The sequence below is a fragment of the Echinops telfairi genome, unplaced genomic scaffold, assembly GCF_000313985.2.
Source record: "Echinops telfairi isolate 266 unplaced genomic scaffold, ASM31398v2 ScPeMD7_7417;HRSCAF=8455, whole genome shotgun sequence".
In the NCBI taxonomy this organism is placed as follows: domain Eukaryota; kingdom Metazoa; phylum Chordata; class Mammalia; order Afrosoricida; family Tenrecidae; genus Echinops; species Echinops telfairi.
The window spans coordinates 2,737,974-2,756,019 of record NW_022111317.1 but is presented as its reverse complement, the minus strand read 5'-3'; the positions used below and the strand labels follow the sequence as shown (position 1 = coordinate 2,756,019).

At 56.9% G+C, this 18,046-nt stretch overlaps 1 protein-coding gene across 14 annotated transcripts in view; it reads left to right on the top strand.

The window, feature by feature from the left end:
- Positions 1-15,237, top strand: part of PPP6R3 (protein phosphatase 6 regulatory subunit 3) — a 97,034-nt gene extending 81,797 nt beyond the window's left edge. For 4 of the 14 annotated variants that reach the window (XM_045297308.1, XM_030887562.2, XM_004713594.2 and 1 more), the window contains 10 exons: positions 1,653-1,750; positions 3,507-3,561; positions 4,122-4,252; positions 5,592-5,713; positions 7,580-7,733; positions 8,375-8,481; positions 9,258-9,408; positions 11,400-11,417; positions 11,580-11,699; positions 13,755-15,237. In XM_045297308.1, coding sequence (XP_045153243.1) covers positions 1,653-1,750; positions 3,507-3,561; positions 4,122-4,252; positions 5,592-5,713; positions 7,580-7,733; positions 8,375-8,481; positions 9,258-9,408; positions 11,400-11,417; positions 11,580-11,699; positions 13,755-13,806 — 1,008 coding nt within the window. In that variant the 3' untranslated portion in view covers positions 13,807-15,237. The remainder of the gene's footprint in view (positions 1-1,652; positions 1,751-3,506; positions 3,562-4,121; positions 4,253-5,591; positions 5,714-7,579; positions 7,734-8,374; positions 8,482-9,257; positions 9,409-11,399; positions 11,418-11,579; positions 11,700-13,754) is intronic. The other 10 variants (XM_030887561.2, XM_030887564.2, XM_045297312.1 and 7 more) reach the window with 5 other exon arrangements.
- The last annotated feature ends 2,809 nt before the right edge of the window (positions 15,238-18,046 follow it).

Here is an 18,046-nt window from a genome sequence, read left to right as displayed (position 1 = left end):
TGCACTGTCGCTGTCTGGTGGAGGTTGGCCTGAGCAGGTGCTTGGTGTGGGCGCTGAGACGGTCATGTTTACAGATGGCTCTGAGTCACGCTGGCACCTTGCTGGTTTCTTTCTCTGGTGATGTTTTTTTGAGGCAGCTGCCCTTTGGAAGCCATGTCCCTGCAGCAGGGTCAGAGAGCAGCCACCTGCAGTGACGCCCAGCACCTCGGGACCGCCTTCCAGCTTGTTGTAAGTCCCTGTGGCCCAAGCTCTAGGGCATTGTCCCAGGAGGCACCCTGAGCAGGCCGCTTCTCAGTGATGATGAGTCTACTCTCCTGCCCCAGGCTTATGTCTGCCACCAAGTGGCTTTGAGAAGACGGCTGACTGCCCCAAGCATCCGGTCACAAGCAGCCCTACCACTGCTCTCTAGCCAGGGCCACCAGTAGGCTTCTAGCTGGTGCCCTTCTGGCTTCAGAGGCCCTCCCGACCACAGGCCCCAGCCCCATGGCCTCTTCCTGCTACTGAAATCATGACCTGGCCACAGCAGCTGACCTTTTCTTGTGAAGTTAAAGCTACTACACCCCCAGTCTTTTTCTGTGACATGTCCATGCCTCCCCGAACATTGTCCCGTGAACCCAGACATATTCACCCCCTCTGGGGGCACAGGGCAGTGTGGATGGGGGGTGGTTTCCACCATCTTGGATTGGAGAAAAGCCAGGATTTAGTCTCCAAAGAACATTTTTATTTTTTGCAACGTAGGGAAAAGATGCCTTCCAAAGCCAAATATAAGACGTATTTGGTAATTATCTGTAATGTAGATTATCCATGCCATAATTCCCTTCCACTGCAGTGAGCAGCCCTGTGTCTAGGCTGTGCCCACAGTGAAGCCTGGGCTGGGTGCAGGGTCAGGTCCAGACGGTCCACCTAGCTCAGTGTACCAGTGGCCTTAGGAACATGCTGGACCCCCGTGCCTTGCTGGGAGGTCTCCGCTCTCATTCTCGGGGCAGAGTTGGTGCACAACTATGGCTGGTCTGCACTCCCTTCGTCCCGGGTGATGGGGGAGCTTGCTTGCTGGCCCTGGGCCTGGTGGTGGTGCTTCTGGTGAGCGCACAGCAGCCTCTTGCCTCCCTTTCGGCCTCCCAGACAAGAGCTCAAGAAGGCTCAGAAAGTGGCCCTGGGCTACAGTCTGTGCCCACCTGCCTCTGAGACCACGTCTGTTCTTTACCTGGTGTCCTGTCTGCAGGACTGGGACTGCAACGGTCACTGTCCTGGGGCTGACTGTGGGGCATGGGGAGTGGGGTGGGGCGGGCCCCCGGGTTAGCTATAAGGATAAGGTTGGTGGTGTGTGGAGGTGATTGGTAATTTCAGGTGGTCACGTCTCACTCAGTCACCTCTTTGAAGTGACTCTCGTGGTTTGTCACCTACATTTACGGTGTCATACACAGCACACCTGAGGGGTCACGTTTTAAAAGCTCCCGTTTTGTTTTGTTTTTTGGTGGGGGGGGGACAAAATGGTATCTCAAATTACTTAATTTTCTTTTTAGAAAAACACCCCAACTCTTTAAACCCTATGGCTACCTAAATAGAATGATTTCTAGAACAGAAATGGGCAAGTAGCGTGTAGACTGTTATTAGAATCATTATGTCACTGTCACTGGTCCTGGGGTTGCCAGGCCTTTTCTGATTATCAGATGCAACAAATGACGTCCAATTTTATTGACCAGTTCGGCTTCAACGATGAGAAGTTCGCAGATCAGGATGACATTGGCAAGTGAGTACCTGTTTCTGTGTCCGTTTCCAGGGAGATCTTGAGCCTGCTGGTTGGGCATTCCTGGGTGGGTAGGAGGGAGGGTCTGGCACCCTGGGGTTCCCCTCTGTCCTTGTGGGGCCCAGCTCAGGAGCACCGAGGACCCTCTGCAGGGAAGGCAGCCCCACTTGGGGGCTGGACTTCGTTCCTTCAATGTCTGACTTTGTTAGGCAATGCATCTTTGGGCCCTGGGCCCCAGGTCACCATGGTGATGAGCGAGGTCTGAGTTTCAACTGGATCTCTGTAGCACTCCAACCCAAACCAGGCCCACTGCCCTGGGTCAAGCCAGCTTCTTGGCACCCCTGTAGGACCAAACCCCATGGGGTTTCTGAGATCACTGGGCTCTCTGGGAGCAGCCTATCAGCAACCAAGTATGGAGGGGGGGGGTACTCCTACACACACACACACCCTCCCCCCAAAAGTGGACAAAAGCTCTGTTGGACGGAGCTCTCGTAGAATGCGTTTTCTCCGCTAGGTGAACATCCAGCAGCTCGCTCTGAGTTACTGCACCCAGTGGCATCTCCTGGGAAGGTTCCCTTTGATCACAGTGATTTTTTTTTTTTTTTTTTAAGAAGTTTGGCTTGAACCTCATTTTTTGTGATGTCCAATTTAAGAGAGCAGTGTGCAGCTGTGAAATTTTGTTTCTTGCTCTGGAAAAATGCTGCAGAAACTTGTGATGTTGAACACAGCTTCTAAGGACAGTGCTATGGGAAAAACTCAAGTACGAGTAGTTTTCTTGTTTCAAAAAAGGTGAAATTCATTTGTTGACAAATGTCGTTCTGGATATTCGTCAACTTCCCGAACAGACAGAACATCCCTCGTGTTACATTTGGACCTAGTAGTAAATTTAAATACATAGCTTTGGAAAACATTTGTTTGGTGGCGGGCGTGGGTACTCCTTGGTAATTACTAGGCCATCAGCACTGCTTTGTCCCACGCCAGGAGCAGCTTCTCTCCAAGACAGACTTGGCTTTCATGCACCACCAACCCTGGCAGCCAGCGAGCCGCCACATTGGCGAGCGGAAGGCAGGTTCCAGCTCCTGACCACAGGGAACAGGGCCCCTGGAAGCAGCCTCCTTTCTGAAACTCCACGAGAAAATCTCAGCAGTGTACACACAGCTGGACTGGCCCTTGGCTGGGCGCTCTCCCAGCAGCCTTCCTGCTTCTGCCCAGGAGTTCTTGCTGGCAGTAGATGCTCCGTGGCAGGCTGAGCCCTAGCCTTTGGTGGCAGCTGTGTGACATTGGGTGCAGGTGCTAAGAGGACTGCGTCTGAGGCACAGCAAGTGGTGCCTACTCCAGCCAGGCTCTGCAATAGGCTCATCGCCACAGCGCCCCTCCCCCTCCCGGGGGTGCCCTGCATGGGCAGGGCTGGGCTGTCCCTCCTCGGCTTGCTTAGACTCTCAGAGTGACTCCATCTCAATCTGGTAGTGGGGTAATGATGGGGTCATGACTGGCCAGCGTCGACTTGAAAACGTTGTGTTAATTGCCCCACAGCTTCCTGCCAGGACAAAGTTAGACACAGTTCCCCTGTGTCCCCTGTAGATGGTAGACTCTCTATCTTGGGTTTCTTGTTCGAAGGTGGCCAGGTCCCTTCCCAGTCTGACCCAGGAGCACGCCTCCTGCCCTTGACGGTTGTGCCTGCATGGGACGGTGAAGCACGGTGTGGGGAGCCGCCCCGTGTGGGGTGCTAACAACACCCTGCCTTGCCCTCTCTTCACAGTGTGTCTTTTGATCGGGTGTCAGACATCAACTTCACTCTGAACACAAACGAAAGTGTAAGTATGAGGACAGCCCCTGGAGAAGGGCGAGCGGGGCCTCTCCAGGGAGGTCTCTCTGCTCTGTCCACTGCTCACCTGCCGGCCAGGCCCGTGACCATGTGAGCGGCAGCCAGTGTAAAACGTGCCTGGGGTCCAGGGCCACCAGGATCACGGTGACTGCCCTGTATGTAGAGGAGACCTCCCTCAGCCGTGTGGGGCCTGCGTGGATGTGGGGTTGCTCGTGCGGCAGCAGGACACCTTGGGCAGGCGCGGGGCGTCCACAGGAACACAGTGCTCTTACTGGGCAGAGGGAGATGGCAAGGAGGACATGGGCCATGCTGCTCCGTTCCCCGGAGAACAGGAAGCTAAGGCTGTGCACCGGTGTCGGTGGCCTGCCCTGTGATGTAAAGGAAATAGAGCAGTGGGCACTGACGATAGATAGTACAGAACAAACACTGGTAACTGTTCAAATCCAACCATCTCCCGATGGAATCCAAGTCGAGTTTACCCAGGTCCCTTTGGGGAGAAGAGGCAGGAGATGTGAAGCGTGGCTCTGTCTCTCTCTCCTGACCGCACAGGGCAATATTGCCTTGTTTGAAGCCTGCTGTAAGGAGCGGATACAGCAGTTTGATGACGGGGGCTCCGACGAGGAGGACATCTGGGAGGAAAAACACATTGCGTTCGCTCCGGAGTCCCAGAGACGGTCCAGGTGAGGGGGGGTGGTAGTGGTGGTTTATGTGGTGTGGCACCCAGGAGTGGGACAGACGCGCCAGGGTGTCTGCCGGGGGAACTCAACAAACTGTGGAAGAATTCCATTCTCTTTTCATTCCTTTTTTTTCTCCCCCCACGAACTTTGTGAAGGCGTCTTGTGAATTTGACAACATAGATGGTCCTTGAAAGACAGCACTGTCTGTGATGGGATAACATCTGTATGCGTACAGGGAAGGTAGAGTTAATGCAGCTGTGTACATTTGCACGTCAACCCAGAAAGCCAGTAATGAAGAGCCGGGATTTAACAAGCTTTTCAGTCTGAATTGATCAAGTAGGCAAGTCAAGATGCATTGATAATTATTGCTGATTGGAGGGCAAAAGTTGGAAACAAAACTGGAAAGAATAATAGCTAGAAAATATGGCCTTGGTGATAGAAACAAGACTTCTTCATCGATGGCCCACAGAGACATGTGTCTGTGCTAGAAGTTAAGACACACACACACACACACACACACACACACACACACACACAGATTCATGGACGAATCTGCCAAACATCTCAGGGGAAAAATTCCACTGATTGTACATTTTGTCTCTCCTCCGAAGAGGAGGGAGAGTCGTCATCAAACCCAGCACACAGACTGTGGGAGCAGCCAGCCGCTCTCGGGACCACAGATAGGAAGTCCCTTTCAAGAGGCTAGCAACCCAATGCATCAGTAGGACACCATGACCAGGCTTCTCCTTAGGGATACAGTGTGGCCTGGACGTTCAGTCGCCCCCAACAAGTCCCCCATTTATCCCTGGCAAAAAACACATCGCTGGAGAGAGACGGGGATTTTTTCCAACGACTAAGAGGTGTCTATAAGTGGGATGGTTCCTGAGTTAGCACAGAAGTAAGGGGTTGGCGAGCTGAGTGGGGCTTGCTAACAGCCCCGCCACCTGGGAAGAAATGCATGTCTGCTGGCATCGCCTTGGAAAGCCCGGGTGCAGCCCTGCGCTGCCTCGTGGGGCCGCTGAGCATCAGAATCGGCTGTATGACAGCGGAGAAGTCACACCAGTGGCTGAAGGGCCTGCTCTCACGACTTGTCAGTGTCGTGGCGGGTTAGAAGGGAAGAGGGGCTCTTGACCGACTGTCTGCAGGTGGCCTGCTGGAGGGTGGAATGTACAAGGTGAAGGGTCGGGTGCAGTGAGTGAGTCAGACGTGCTGGCAGAGGAGTGGGGCAGAGCCGGGAACCAGGGGAGGGGCCGTGTTCTGGTGTCTGCCCTTTGGGGTCCCCAGGTTGGTGTGCCGCCGGGAAGCAGCGTGCAGCGTGTCACCCCTGCCCCTCTTCTTGTAGCTCGGGGAGCACGGACAGCGAGGAGAGCACCGACTCGGAAGAGGAGGACGGAGCCAAGCAAGACCTGTTTGAGCCCAGTAGCGCCAGCACGGAGGACAAGATGGAGGTGGACTTGAATGAACGTAAGGGCACTCCTGGCCGCTGTGGGCTGGGCTCGGGCGCTGGGAGACATGGAGGGAGAGGGGCTGAACCACGCTGTGGTTTGGGCCTGGCCTGGGAAAGCTGGACCGTGACCAAGAAAGACTAAAGGAGGGCCGACGCGTGACAACTGCAAGACGTCCAGCGAGAATAGGCCTTAGGAGGAGGGGGCGAGGCTTGCCCTGGAGTGTGTTCACCTGGGGGGTCCGTCCCGGGAGAAGGGCGTTTTGCTTGAATAAACTAGAGGGCAACGGAACAGAGCAACGACCCCCATCAGGATGGGCCGACGCACCCTGGCTGCAAGAGGGCTCCTCCACCAACCAGGGTGAGGCCGCCCAAGCGGGGCTCCTCCTGTTGGACTGACACCTTTGCTGGCACGCTACAGGAACGGATGCTGGGTGAGCGTGCTGGGGACACAGTGCACTGGCCATAGTCCTCGGAGAGACTGCTGCTGTGGCAAGACAAAGCGAAGACTCGTGAGTGGAAGACCAGTCCTGTCGAGCATGCACTGTGCAGATGCTGTTGGGGTTTGCTGGGGTTCCCACAGCCAGACCTTTGAGCTGTGTACGTCTACAAACAGGAAAGAGCCCCAAGGATTGGCACTGGGGTTTCCCCAGTGACTGCTGTGCTTCACGTCCTCCAGGAAGTCCCAGGCTTGTCCCCTCAGCGCCCAGTAGCCGGACCAGCAAGTTTCCTGTGGCTTGTGCTGAGTGCCAGGCTCCAGGGAGGCCCAGCCTGTCCTTTTTTTTTTTTTCCCCCAGCCTGTCCTTAACCATAAAGTGCACCTTTTGTTTGGGAATGGTTTCACAGAGAAGTTGTAAAGACAGGACAAGAGAGCTCTTCAGAGCCCTCGCCCCACTCCCCACCCCAGCAAAGTGCTGTGCCATGGCCGTCTCCCCAAATGAAACCCCGGTGACACAGTGGCCGGAGTGCTGGGCTGTGAGCTGGCAAGTTGGCAGTGTGACCACCCAGCGCTCCGAGGGGGAAGGAAGAGGCAGTCTGCTTCTTAGACGGGCGCAGCCCTCTGTCCTGTGGGCTTCTGAGAGACCGCTCGCAAGTGGGTTTGTTTTGCTGTTGATACCAACGTTGTCAGTTTGGCCGCAAGGAGAATCGTGTTTGTTAGACAATCAATGGGCAGCTGCCTGAAAGGCTGGATTCTGAGGAGGATGAGACTGTTTCTGACGTCACGTGGATCTCAGCTAAAAGCAGAGGATCATCAGCAAGATGGTCACCTGTGTTTTATTGACTGGAAAGTGCATCTACTTGTGTGGATCATAACAAATTATGGATAGCACCATACAGGATGGAAGCGCTCAGTAGAGGAAGGGCATACTGCATGGTTCCAAATAGGGGCAGGTGTGTGTTGGGGTCATATCCGCAGACGACCCCAGGAGCTGGACAGGGTGGACAAGACTCAACAGGTTGTCATCTGCAGATGACGCCATCTGGCTTGCTGAAGCCTGCGAGCACTTGAGGCGCTGGCTGATGCAGACCAGAGACTGGCCTTCGGTGTGGATCACACCGCGGCCTCAGACAGGTGCTCACAGCGTCACATGACTCTCGGGTCCTCTGTCAGTGGCCGTGGAATCTGCAGCCAGGAAACCCACGGAGGAGTTGCGTGGGGCAGGCTGCTGCAGGAGACTTCTGCGTGGTTCCAAGTTGGGGGCCTCCCCTGGGTCTCAGCTGCCCTTCCAGTTTGGATCGCACTCTGCCACACCCCACCCCACCCCACCCCACCCCACCACCCCCCGCAGCTGGAAGAGCACGGGCCGTCGCTGCCCATGTGGTGGCTGCTCTGCTCTTGAAAAACGCTCGGCATCCATGCAACCCTGCCTGTTCTCCTCCTCTAGCTCCCAGCTGGTCAGCCAACTTTGATGTCCCCATGGAGACCACCCACGGTGCCCCCTTAGACTCGGTGGGGTCTGACGTGTGGAGCACGGAGGAGCCCATGCCGGCGAAGGAGACAGGCTGGGCTTCTTTTTCAGAGTTCACGTCTTCGCTGAGGTGAGTGTTCCCTGTTCCCTAGAGGGAGCTCGAGTGGGCAGGGGCAGCGGGGAGGACTCGCAGGACCAGGCAGGGAACGTGGAGATGGACCAGCCCGAGGCCAGGGAGGATGTGGGAGGACTTCGTGGGGGACTGTAAGAAACGCAGGATGGGGACGAGGGGGGCGGGGGAATTACACACACACTGTCATCCAGTTAGCTGGTATTGAGTGTCCTTGTGGGCAGTGTCAGGAGACCTGGTGTTGCAGTGGTTAGAGTTGCACTGCTAACCCAGCTGCTGCTCCAAGTGGAACCTGAAGCTTTCTGCTCCTGGAAAGAGAACGATTGTTCCTCCCTGTCCCCGTAGGGATGGCTCTCTGGAGGGAAAGCCAGGAAGCCACACTCGCTGTGAAAGTGGTCGCAGGCCCCGTTCCATTGGAGCGCTGTGCTGCTTGGACGTGGGAGCCGTGGGGGCCTCTGGGAAGTCCCTGCTGCTCTGTTGAGGATACTCCCGGCCCACCTGGTCTGCTCCAGGCAGTCATCTGCTCTGGCTGGGCTTGTTGCTGAGACACTGACCCAGCTGTCTGTCTCTCTTGGGAGCTGGGAGTCATCTCTGAGGTTTGTGACGACCAGGGTGGGATCCAGTCTCTGATCTCCCTGCAGTACAAAAGACTCTGTGAGAAGTAACTCGCCCGTGGAGATGGAGACCAGCGCCGAGTCCCTGGACCCCCTCACCACCAATGCGGCAGCCCTGACGGTGCAGCCAGAAGGTAGGAGTGGGGGGCTCGGAGCAGCTTGTGGTGCTGCTCAGGCTTTGTTGGCCACGCTGTCTGCTATGTCCGCAAGGCAGACCAGCCCTGACTCCTAGCTCCTTTGTGGCTGGTGCAGAATTTGCCCTGGTCTTTTCACCCAGTCATCACCCAGCTCCCGGGTGTCGTCGTGGCAAGTCCCGTACACCCGCCGCCCCCCCACCATTAGCCTGCTTCACGTGGTTCCCAGCAGTAACTGACCAGTGGTCTCCACGGGAGCCCGTTGGGTTCTGGATGCTTTCTGGTCATGCAGGCAGTCCTCAGAGCAGGCGGCTGTCCCTGGTCGACAGTGCACGAACCCAGGAGGGACAAGGACTGGGAAGGTGGACACGAAGCCCTGGGAGGAGGCAGACCAGTCCCTCGTGCTTGGCTGGTTGTTCTTGTCGGTGTTGTGTCCTGTAGCAATTTTGGAGGGGGGTCTGCGGCTGGCGTCCAGCCGGTGACTTGAGAGCACGGACCCGTAATCCAGGGTCCCATCGTCTCCTGTCAAGGAATTTGGGGGCCGAAGAAAAAGGGTCCCAAATGGGGGCCCTAGGCAGGAAAGTTTGGTGGGGGGTACACTGGAGCAGGGAGCCTGGGGGTCAGAGTGAAGGGACACACCTGCTGCGCCCCAGCTATGGGCTCAGATATACAGACTGGAGCCTGCCTTGGGATGGGGGTGGAGGGGGGTGTGTTTCCACCTGCGGGGTGGGGTGGTGGTGGTGGTGTATGTGACCTGTGCCTCGGGCTCTTCCCAGTGCCGGGCAGTGTGGTCATGGAGGCCAGCTCTGACGGGGAGGAGGATGCCGAGAGGACGGACAAGGTCACCGAGACAGTGATGAATGGCGGCATGAAGGAGACGCTCAGCCTCACGGTGGACGCCAAGACTGAGACAGCCGTCTTCAAAAGGTAACGTGGGCGGCCTGCCATGCCTCGCCACGCTGCACAGTCGGGGGTTAGGGCTGGCGGCCGCTCGACCAAAAATGAGCCTTCATGGGGCAAGGGAGGCTGGGTGCTGCCTCGCCTCTGCCTCGTCCTCTTGTTTGCTCATGTAGGGAGCTTCACACCCTTTGCAGGGCAATCTGGGATCTATCATTCTGTTTCCCGTGAGCTATGTATGGGGGAGCCCTTGTGCATGGAATCAAAGAGCCGGGGGGCTTGAAGTGCATGCCAGTTCCGGCCTGATGGACTGTGCGTGCCTCGGTGAGAAGTGGACCTGTGGGCCCCACTGTCACTCTCGTGCCTCTCTGGGGCAATGGCAGACTGGAGGCCACCACAGAAGCTCACTGCTAAAGTCGTGGATCAGAAGGTGGGTCACAGTGAGAGCCAAGCATGGACAGCTGACCAGTAAAGAATGAAGCTCAGCTGGGCCCTTCGGGGGGGCCGCCTCAGCCTGGCTCTCTGCTGGAGAGGTGACATGAGAGACGTGGTCAACGTGGCAGTGAGTCAAGACTGCCGAGAGAAGACCCAACCGATGCATGCAAGCACAGGTGCACAAAGTCGTCCTTAAAACTTAAGACTGTCCCCGAAAAATGCATAGCCAGCTCTTGGAAACCTGCTCTGGAATCATGGGCAGTAACAGATGTTGTGGACTCCTTAGGGAGCCCAGAGGGAGACTTGCTTGCCCATTGTCCGGACCTCTTTGGGTCTCGGGATGGATGCTGTGTGGGTCAGAGTGCTGGGCTGGAGGCAAGAGGCCCCAAGCTTGCCTGCTCCTCACACCGCAGTGCTGCTCCAGGGCACCTCACCCAGCACACATCCTCCCTGCTGCTCTCCAGCAAGGCACCTCGCTCCTAGAGAAGAGGAACTGCTGGCCCATCTGGCATGGTCTCCACTGCTTGAGGGCAGAAAGGAGCTTTTCGCCCAGTGTGCAGAAGTGTAAGTGCAAAGCTGAGAACAGGCTGGGCTGCCTCCAGGAGTGCACTTCCTGGAGGGGGCGGGTGTCCGGCCCTGCAAGGGCAGGTGGAGAAGATAGAACAATAGAACACGGTCACTCCTTTGTTCAAGGAATTCTGCACACCACCACGAGAAGGGAGGTCGCCCAAGTCAGAGAACAGGCTGCAGAGTGGCCCCCTGGGCTGGGCGAGTGAGCAGCGAGGCGCAGTGCCGGTGGCTGCCACTCTCCATCTCCGGAGACTGCAGAAGGCGGCCAGTGGACACTGGGGCATTTGGAGGGGTCACGCTCTCAAGGCTGGCTAGGAGCCTGCCAGGGGCTGTGGGCTGGAGGCGCAGAGTTGGAAACACTACGTGGGAATGGTCAGTGCACCTTGGCCATCCTCCCAGCCAGCCCAGGGCTGCCGCCGAGACCAGGAGCACACCGGTCTGAGCTGCAGAAGCCAGGTGCGCTTCCCAGACCCTGTTGCTGCTTTGGCTGGAGGGTGGGGCAGGGACCGTGAACCGGGAAGAAGAGCCAAGCGGAGGAGACTCTTGCTCAGGACTCAACAGAGCATCACACAGACCTCACTGAATCTCTGGGAGGCCGTGCTACTAGCTGTCCACAAACAAGGGTTTTTGTGAGCAAACCCAGGGGGCAGAGAGGTCAGGTCACCACGCAGTACTTAGCCATGGGGTGCAGTATTGGGCGGGGTGGGGGAAAGCTAAGCGCCTTGCGTTCACCCATCCACTGGGAGCATGCTGCCTTTCCTGCTCCAAGGCAGTCTCCCCGTTGGGGCGGCTTATACTTGCATGGGCTAGGGGTCACCCCTTGGCTGGCTCAAGGAGCCCTCCCTGTGGGCTTGGCCCCTTTAACGGAAGACTTGTTCCTTCAAACAGGTTGGCTTGAGCCTGCCGAGCCCGCAGCTTTGCTGGTGTGCAGGCGTGGGCTAGGGTCCCACCGGCAGTGTGGGAGTGTTCTGAAACTCTTGTACATTTCTCTTTCTGTTTTGCACACTTGGCTTCAGAGTGTTGAAGTCCTACCGGTATGTGCGGTGCGCGTCCCTCTCCTGACACTCTGCATCCCACCTCTTGTGTCCCCGTGCTTGTCCCCAAGCATGCTCCATGGCCACCACACCGTCTGCATGCGTCCGTGTCCTGCCCAGCCCCACCCCCCATGTGACTCAGTGTCACTCTCTCTCCTGCAGTGAGGACGGGAAACTGCCTACCTCTCAGGATGCTGCTTGTAAATACGTGTTGGAGGAGAGCTCCGAGGTGACGGAGGCCAAGGCCACGGCCCCCCAGGTCCCCAGCAGCCCAGAGCAGAGGTAACACCCCCATCAACACCAGGTTCCTCAGCACAGTGGTGGTCCTCCATCCCAGGGACACCAAGGCAGCTACCCTGGGAATGTAGCAGTGCCCAGAGGCCATTCTCAGGCCTTGGGGTCCGGGATGGGCCATCAGCAGCCCTTGTTCTGAGAAGGCAGGGTCAGTTCTTGAGTTGAGACAATACCGGGCTTTGTCCAGGATTGGCAGCCAGTCCTCATTGTGCCTGGAAACCCTGTCAAGGCCCCCAGCTCTCGCATGTAGCTCCTCCCCATAGGCTGGAGGAGAGACTTCAACGATGGCCCTGGGTGGGGAGGGGGGGTCCTGTGACCCCTCAGGATTGGATATGGCCCTCTTGAGTGCTCAGGGAGGCCAGCCAGGCACTGGGCCTCGAGGGGAGAGGTGAGCCCCTCATCTGGGGCATCTTCAGGTGGCCCCGGGGCTGAGTCAGGTCCTTGGCCCAAGGGGCCCTGGTCAGCCTTTCTTGGGAGTTGTATGTTCCCTGGCAGGGTTGCAGGCCACTGTGGAGCTGCTGCCCTGTGGGCTGTCCTTGGCCTCCAGCCTCTGGAAGCATCCTGCCCCATCTCCCCCGCTGGGCCTTGGTGGCTCTGTCCCACAGGAGCAGGTGGCTTGTAAGCCATGTTAGAGCCCCCCCCCCCAATACAGACCACTGCCGGAGTGGCTCGCTCACAGGGGAAAGTGTGTCTTCACAGGAGCAGCCTGCCTTGTTCGGGGAAGCAGCGGTGGGCTTGGATCACTGGCTTGGTGGGGCGCTGTCCGGTGTTCGCCCCCCAGCTACCAGGGCTCCTTTCTGTCCAGGTATTTTGTGGGTAATGCGCAGGGGAGACCAGCAGAGGGCACCCTCTCTCCACCAGTCACACCCACCTGCCTGCCATTGGTCTGTCTCTCAGGCCGGTTGCAGGATAGTTTACTTGGATTGGAAAACCCTCCACACACACAAACTCCAGAACGTGCCTGAGAGGTCTGGGGTCTGAGGTGGTCCTGGGTCTGGGTGCAGGGGGGCCCACTTGCTCCCTCCTGGCTCATGCTCGCAGACCCAGACTGAGCAGGGTGGGGTGCGGGGAGTGTGCTGGTGGGAGAAGCCCCGGGAAGAGGGGGAGCAGCTGCGTAGCAGGCAGGGAACTGGGCCCCTGGAAGAAGGGTGCACAAGGTTGGTGAGCGAGTCCAGGAGCACCCAGGAGGTACACAGGGTGTGGTGAGCGGCCTCAGGGCCTCAGCAAGGCCCTCGTGTTGTGTCACCTCAGGCTCAGGCACTGGCAGTGTGGAAGGTCAGCCCCCTGGCCCCCATCACAGGCAGGGTCTGGCCCTTGGACTAGCCTTCAGTGCTCCCTCCTGATGTCTGTCAGTGAGGACTACATGCCAGCTGCTGTGCTGGACAAGCAGGGCGTTCTTGTCCTTGGGGTGCCGAGAACTCCCGAGCGAGATTGAGGTGTTTTCTAAGGACCAGCCCATAGGTGTGGTGCAGGCAGGCTCGGGTCCTCTGGGGAACAGAGGGCATGGTGTGCGAGGTGTCTATGCTCTTGTGCTGGTCTTGAAGTCTGGCTCAGAAGGTGCTGGCAGGCACCCCTCTCCAGGCCCTCACCAGAGCCCGGCTGGTGCCTGGCCTCTCCAGAGATGGGGTGGGCCCTGTCCTGGCACCACTCTGCTACCGGGCACTCACCATGTGGGTGTGCCTCCCCCCCTTCCCAGTGACAGGCCACATTGGGGACTCAAGGTAAGCACAGAGCTCTAAGGGGCGTTCCAAGACCAGCTGCTGCTCTCATCCCCCCCGGCAGTGGGTAGGGGTCCCGTGGGGCATACCCTTCTCAGCTCAGCCTGGGCCAGGTACCACCAGCTGCTAGGGAAAGTTCAGGTGTGACTCACTGGGTCTTCTGGAATTAAATTTGTGGATGAGGTGTTAAATTTGGTGCCAGCCTTGGGCTGGGCTTAGCTAAATGACAATAAAACTTGTGCTCCCCGCCACCAAGGAGCCAGGGGCCACTGCCTCTCCCCGCTTGCCAGTGGCATGCGTCTCACCTGTCTGTCTCGCCCCTCAGGACTGACCAGCCAAGTGCACCCAGCGACACGATGGTCAATGGCCCAGTATGATGAGTGAGCTGCTGCTGCTGCTGCTGCTGAGGACCACAGACCACCATCGCCGGGGCCTCCGGAGGGTTCCAGCCAGCGGAGCCTCCCAGCCAGTCACCGCTGCACTTGGTGTACAGGCTCAGGACCAGCACCCTCTCCACTCGACGCTGAGACGTTGTACAGAGCACCCGACGTGTACAAAGACTGCACACTGGCCAATGCCAAGGATTTCCCTGTATGTTTATATTGTATGTTCTAAATAATGGGGCCTGTGAAATACGGCCTGCCAGCCATGCGATAATAGTCGTAATTCTATAGTTAAAATGGCTGGAAGAATAGTTTTATAAAGTGAATACACAGATCTATTGTATTTGAAACATAACTATTTGACAATTATTAGTGTGACCAAAGTGCTAGGCAGTTTTCATACATTTTCCACCTTGTACAAAGTCCTGGATCCCTTCCCCCTCCAGGCAGACAAAAGGAGCTGAGGGCGTGAGAGGCCTGCGTGTTGATTTGGCTGTTCTGATGCCACAAAGGTGATTACGGGATCTCTGGTGTTCTTTTTATAAGCAGTTTTGGTAACTGTTTTCTCTATTGTTTCAAACGGATCAACAATGTTAAGTCTGTCGGTAGAGATTAAGTATTTATTGCTGCAGCCTAGTTGATAATTGACATTTTTGTGAGGCCGTGTGCTCTGTTACAGTCTTGTTTGCTCGAAATGACTCTCCCGCAGGTGAAACACTAGTCTTTGCAGTGGAGATGGCTCGTGGTTTGGGTTCTTTTTGGCTTTCTGTTCTGTTCTGTTTGGGGTCGTTCATCTGCCTCTTTAACCCATTCACCAAGTTGATCCTTGCTGGCCGGCACCCTTGAGTTCGGAAGTCCCGGAGCCATCTGTACAGGCGGCACACAGACGGCGGTCGGCCAGCTCCTGTCCCCGGAGTGCAGACGCCGCCCACATGCGCAGAACAGGCCTGCGCAGGGCCCCGCCCCGCTCGTGCGCACTGGCAACCTGGGCAGCCTGTGTCCCACGCTAGGTTCCCACTCGTCAATTATAAACCAGTGTGTTTTTGTTTTTTAAATAACTGGTTTGTGTACATATATGTAATGATTATGGATACTAATTCAATGTAATTTATAATTTTCTATGTCAGTGTAAAAAGACATCACCGCCTTCTCAAACGGCTGAAGCAATATACCGTGTGTTGCCACACGTCTGCTGAAAGGGTTAACTGACTTCACCTCTTGCACCTTTAGATGCAAATCAGTTCTCATTTCTGTGATCAAAAACGACCTGCACCTTTTTACAGCCCTCGGTCTGTCCTGACCAGTATTTAAAACCAAAAGGGTATTCTGAAACATGGCCAACGATTTTTTTAGAGCAGCATTCCGAGCAGTGTGCCTAAGCATTACATTGCGTGCGGAAATAAAAAGTCACATGTCGACGCCGCCCACCCGCCTGCCTGCCTTTCTCTATGCTCAGTGGCCAGCCTGTGGCCCAGGAGCCGGGGGTGGGGGTGGGGGGGCAGCCCTGGTGTGGGAGTGGGGGAACCCTTCTGCTGCGGCTGCTCCCTTTGGAAGGGACTGTGCACCCAGCACCCAGTTGGGGCCCCTTGGACTGGCCGCGAGTGAGCACAGGCAGGCCTGCACTCCCAGGGGCACCGTGCCTGCATCCCCAGGCCTCCCAGTCTGCTGCTGGCGAATGGGCAACACACCACATGGTGTTTTTTTGTTTGCTGGTGTTTTGCTTTCTTGGATGGCAGAAAAAACCCTTTGCTAGGGGTGGGGTCCTTCAAGCTGGACGGTGGCTTCCCACAAGCCAGAAGCAAGGGGCTCTCCGTCAGTGTGTCGGCCACCCTTAGCAGGAAGCCCTAAGTCACTGGGTGGGGGACAGAAAGGTGCTTCTTAAACATGACAAATCCAGGTTGATTTTAAGGAGACGTTTCCCATCCCTGTGCCTTAAGCAGGTGCATTCCTGAGCGTGTATTTGGGAAGACCTCAGAGCCCACGTCCACCCAGGCTTGCTGCCATTTCTACGGGGCACATCCCACAAAGGCGGTGGGCTGCAGTGATGTCCGCTCAGCCACGGGCCAGGATGTGAGTGACCAATAAGAACATCAGGAGTCAGAAATGGCCCAGGTGACTCACCACACGCTGTTGGGGGGACACGCTGGAGCTTCCAAGGGCCCTGTGGTGTTGGAGCGGTGTGTGCGTTCCTCCAGAAGGGAGGGGCTCAGGGCAGTCAGACCCAGACAGTCATTGTCTGTCACAACACGGCACACAACACTTGTGTGAAAAAGACACGAGGCAGGACAAAACGAGGTCCCCGTGGAGGGTGCGAGCTCCTTGTTCACCGTGCAGCAGCACAGGCATGGAGCATGTGTGGTTTCAGGCCCTCAGACCTGGAACACGAGCCCCAGGCAGGAGCATCAAGTGTGGAATGCCCTCGTCCTTTGTGGGCAGAGAGGGGCAGCTCGCCCGGGGCTGCTGGGGTTGGGGGTGTATCCAGGAGTCAGCTGTTGGGAAATGAAGTCAGGCCCTGCAGCTTCATTAGTAAAAGCAGCTGTCTACACCCACCTGTCGCTGTCTCTCTCCATTGAGGACAAACCACCAAACCCATCCCTCGGCCGCTCACTGCCACGCTCCTAGGGTTTCTGAGGCTGTCGCCCTTGTCCTTGAGAGTGCTTGGTGGGTTTGGACCCCCAACCTTGAGTTGAGCAGGTAAGTCCTGTGCTTACCCAGCAGCCCCAGCCGGGCTCCGTACCCAGGGCTCAGGCAGCTGACCCCTTGGCCAGCCAGCTCCCATCCAGCGACTGTTGGCTGAGTGCTGCTCAGGATAACTGCCCTCCCCTGTGCGTTGCCCTGCTTCCTGGAGGTTCTCTTCCCAGTCACTCCCGAAAGATGGGTGGTATGAGAGTCCAAATTCATAGACACACTCATGTGTATAAGAAAGAGCTGAATACACAAGAACAATTGAATGTTGAAAAAATAGCCCAGTCCAGATCAAGTCCTTAAGTCTGATATTAGCCTATATGTCTAACACCAATCTATAAAGTCCTTTTCAGACTCACGAGACACGTGCAGTGACGCCAACCGAATGCAGGAAGGTCACGGGCCAGTGGGTGGGAAGTCTTGTGGATCCCGTGGCGTTGTAAGCTTCTAAGCGCTGGTAGGGGTCTCCACGTGGCTTCTCCAGCTCAGGGCACTAGCATAGTTCCATGTGTCTTGTCAGCTGCTATGTCTCCCCCGTGTGTCTCACGTTCATTGAGCTATTTATCTCCTTAGGGCCTCCAAATGAGGTCAGCAAGCTGCCACCTGATTGACAGGCTAACCTCCACCCCTTCACTCTGAATCTTCTCAAATTGACAACAGATCATGTGACTACCACATACCACAGGTGGTTTGGCTGATACCTTTTGGAGATGATTTAAAAAACGATCTGGAAACATGCCCAGCAAGCCACACACCAACGCAGGGGCCCCAAGAACACCGGTCCAAGAGCACCAGTCGGGACGTGGACGAGCTCTTTGTCAAGTGATGGAGCCTCGCCCACCCTCCCTCATGAACGAAAACCCTCTGCTCCCATGGGTCCCCGTCGTGTCCGTGTGATTGCAGATAGATGACACCCCTCGCCTCTGTTGTCACGGTTCCCTTGAGCAGTACCCACACGGAACAGACAGCTGCCTGGTGTCTCACCGCCACTGTTGCAGCCATGGTGCCAGTTGCCGTTGAAGGAGAGCCCCCTACCAAGCATGCCCTCCGGGGACCGGCCATGCCCACTGACATCCGTCCAACGTGAAACAAAGTATCACCAGTCTTGCTTCTGAGGAGCGGTCTGGCTGTGGCTCATCGGCCACAGGCTTATTGTTGTCCCCGGAGCCAGTTGTCTGCTGGTACGTGCCGTCGTTTACTCCGCGTGCTTCAAGGACAGCCATATTCAAAGACATCGGGTCTCCCTGGGTCGTCCCTAAGCTCGCCAGGGCAACGAAGAAAGTCGGACAAGTGGACCAATTGTTTCTGCGCCCGCCCGCCCCGGGGAGAGACCAGAACAAAAGCACAGTGTTGGTGCAGTCTGTCTAGCTCCTGTTTCTCTAGGGTGTGGTCAGGCCGCGGTTGAAAGTAAAACCCAACAAGAGGCTGCCTCGAATGTGCTGAGGGCCCAACCTGACGTGCAGAAGATGGAGGGGACACAGACCAAGAGAAGGGTGGGTATCCTTCCAGACCCCCGGGAGGCAGGCTTGGCACGCAGGGCAGGACCCAG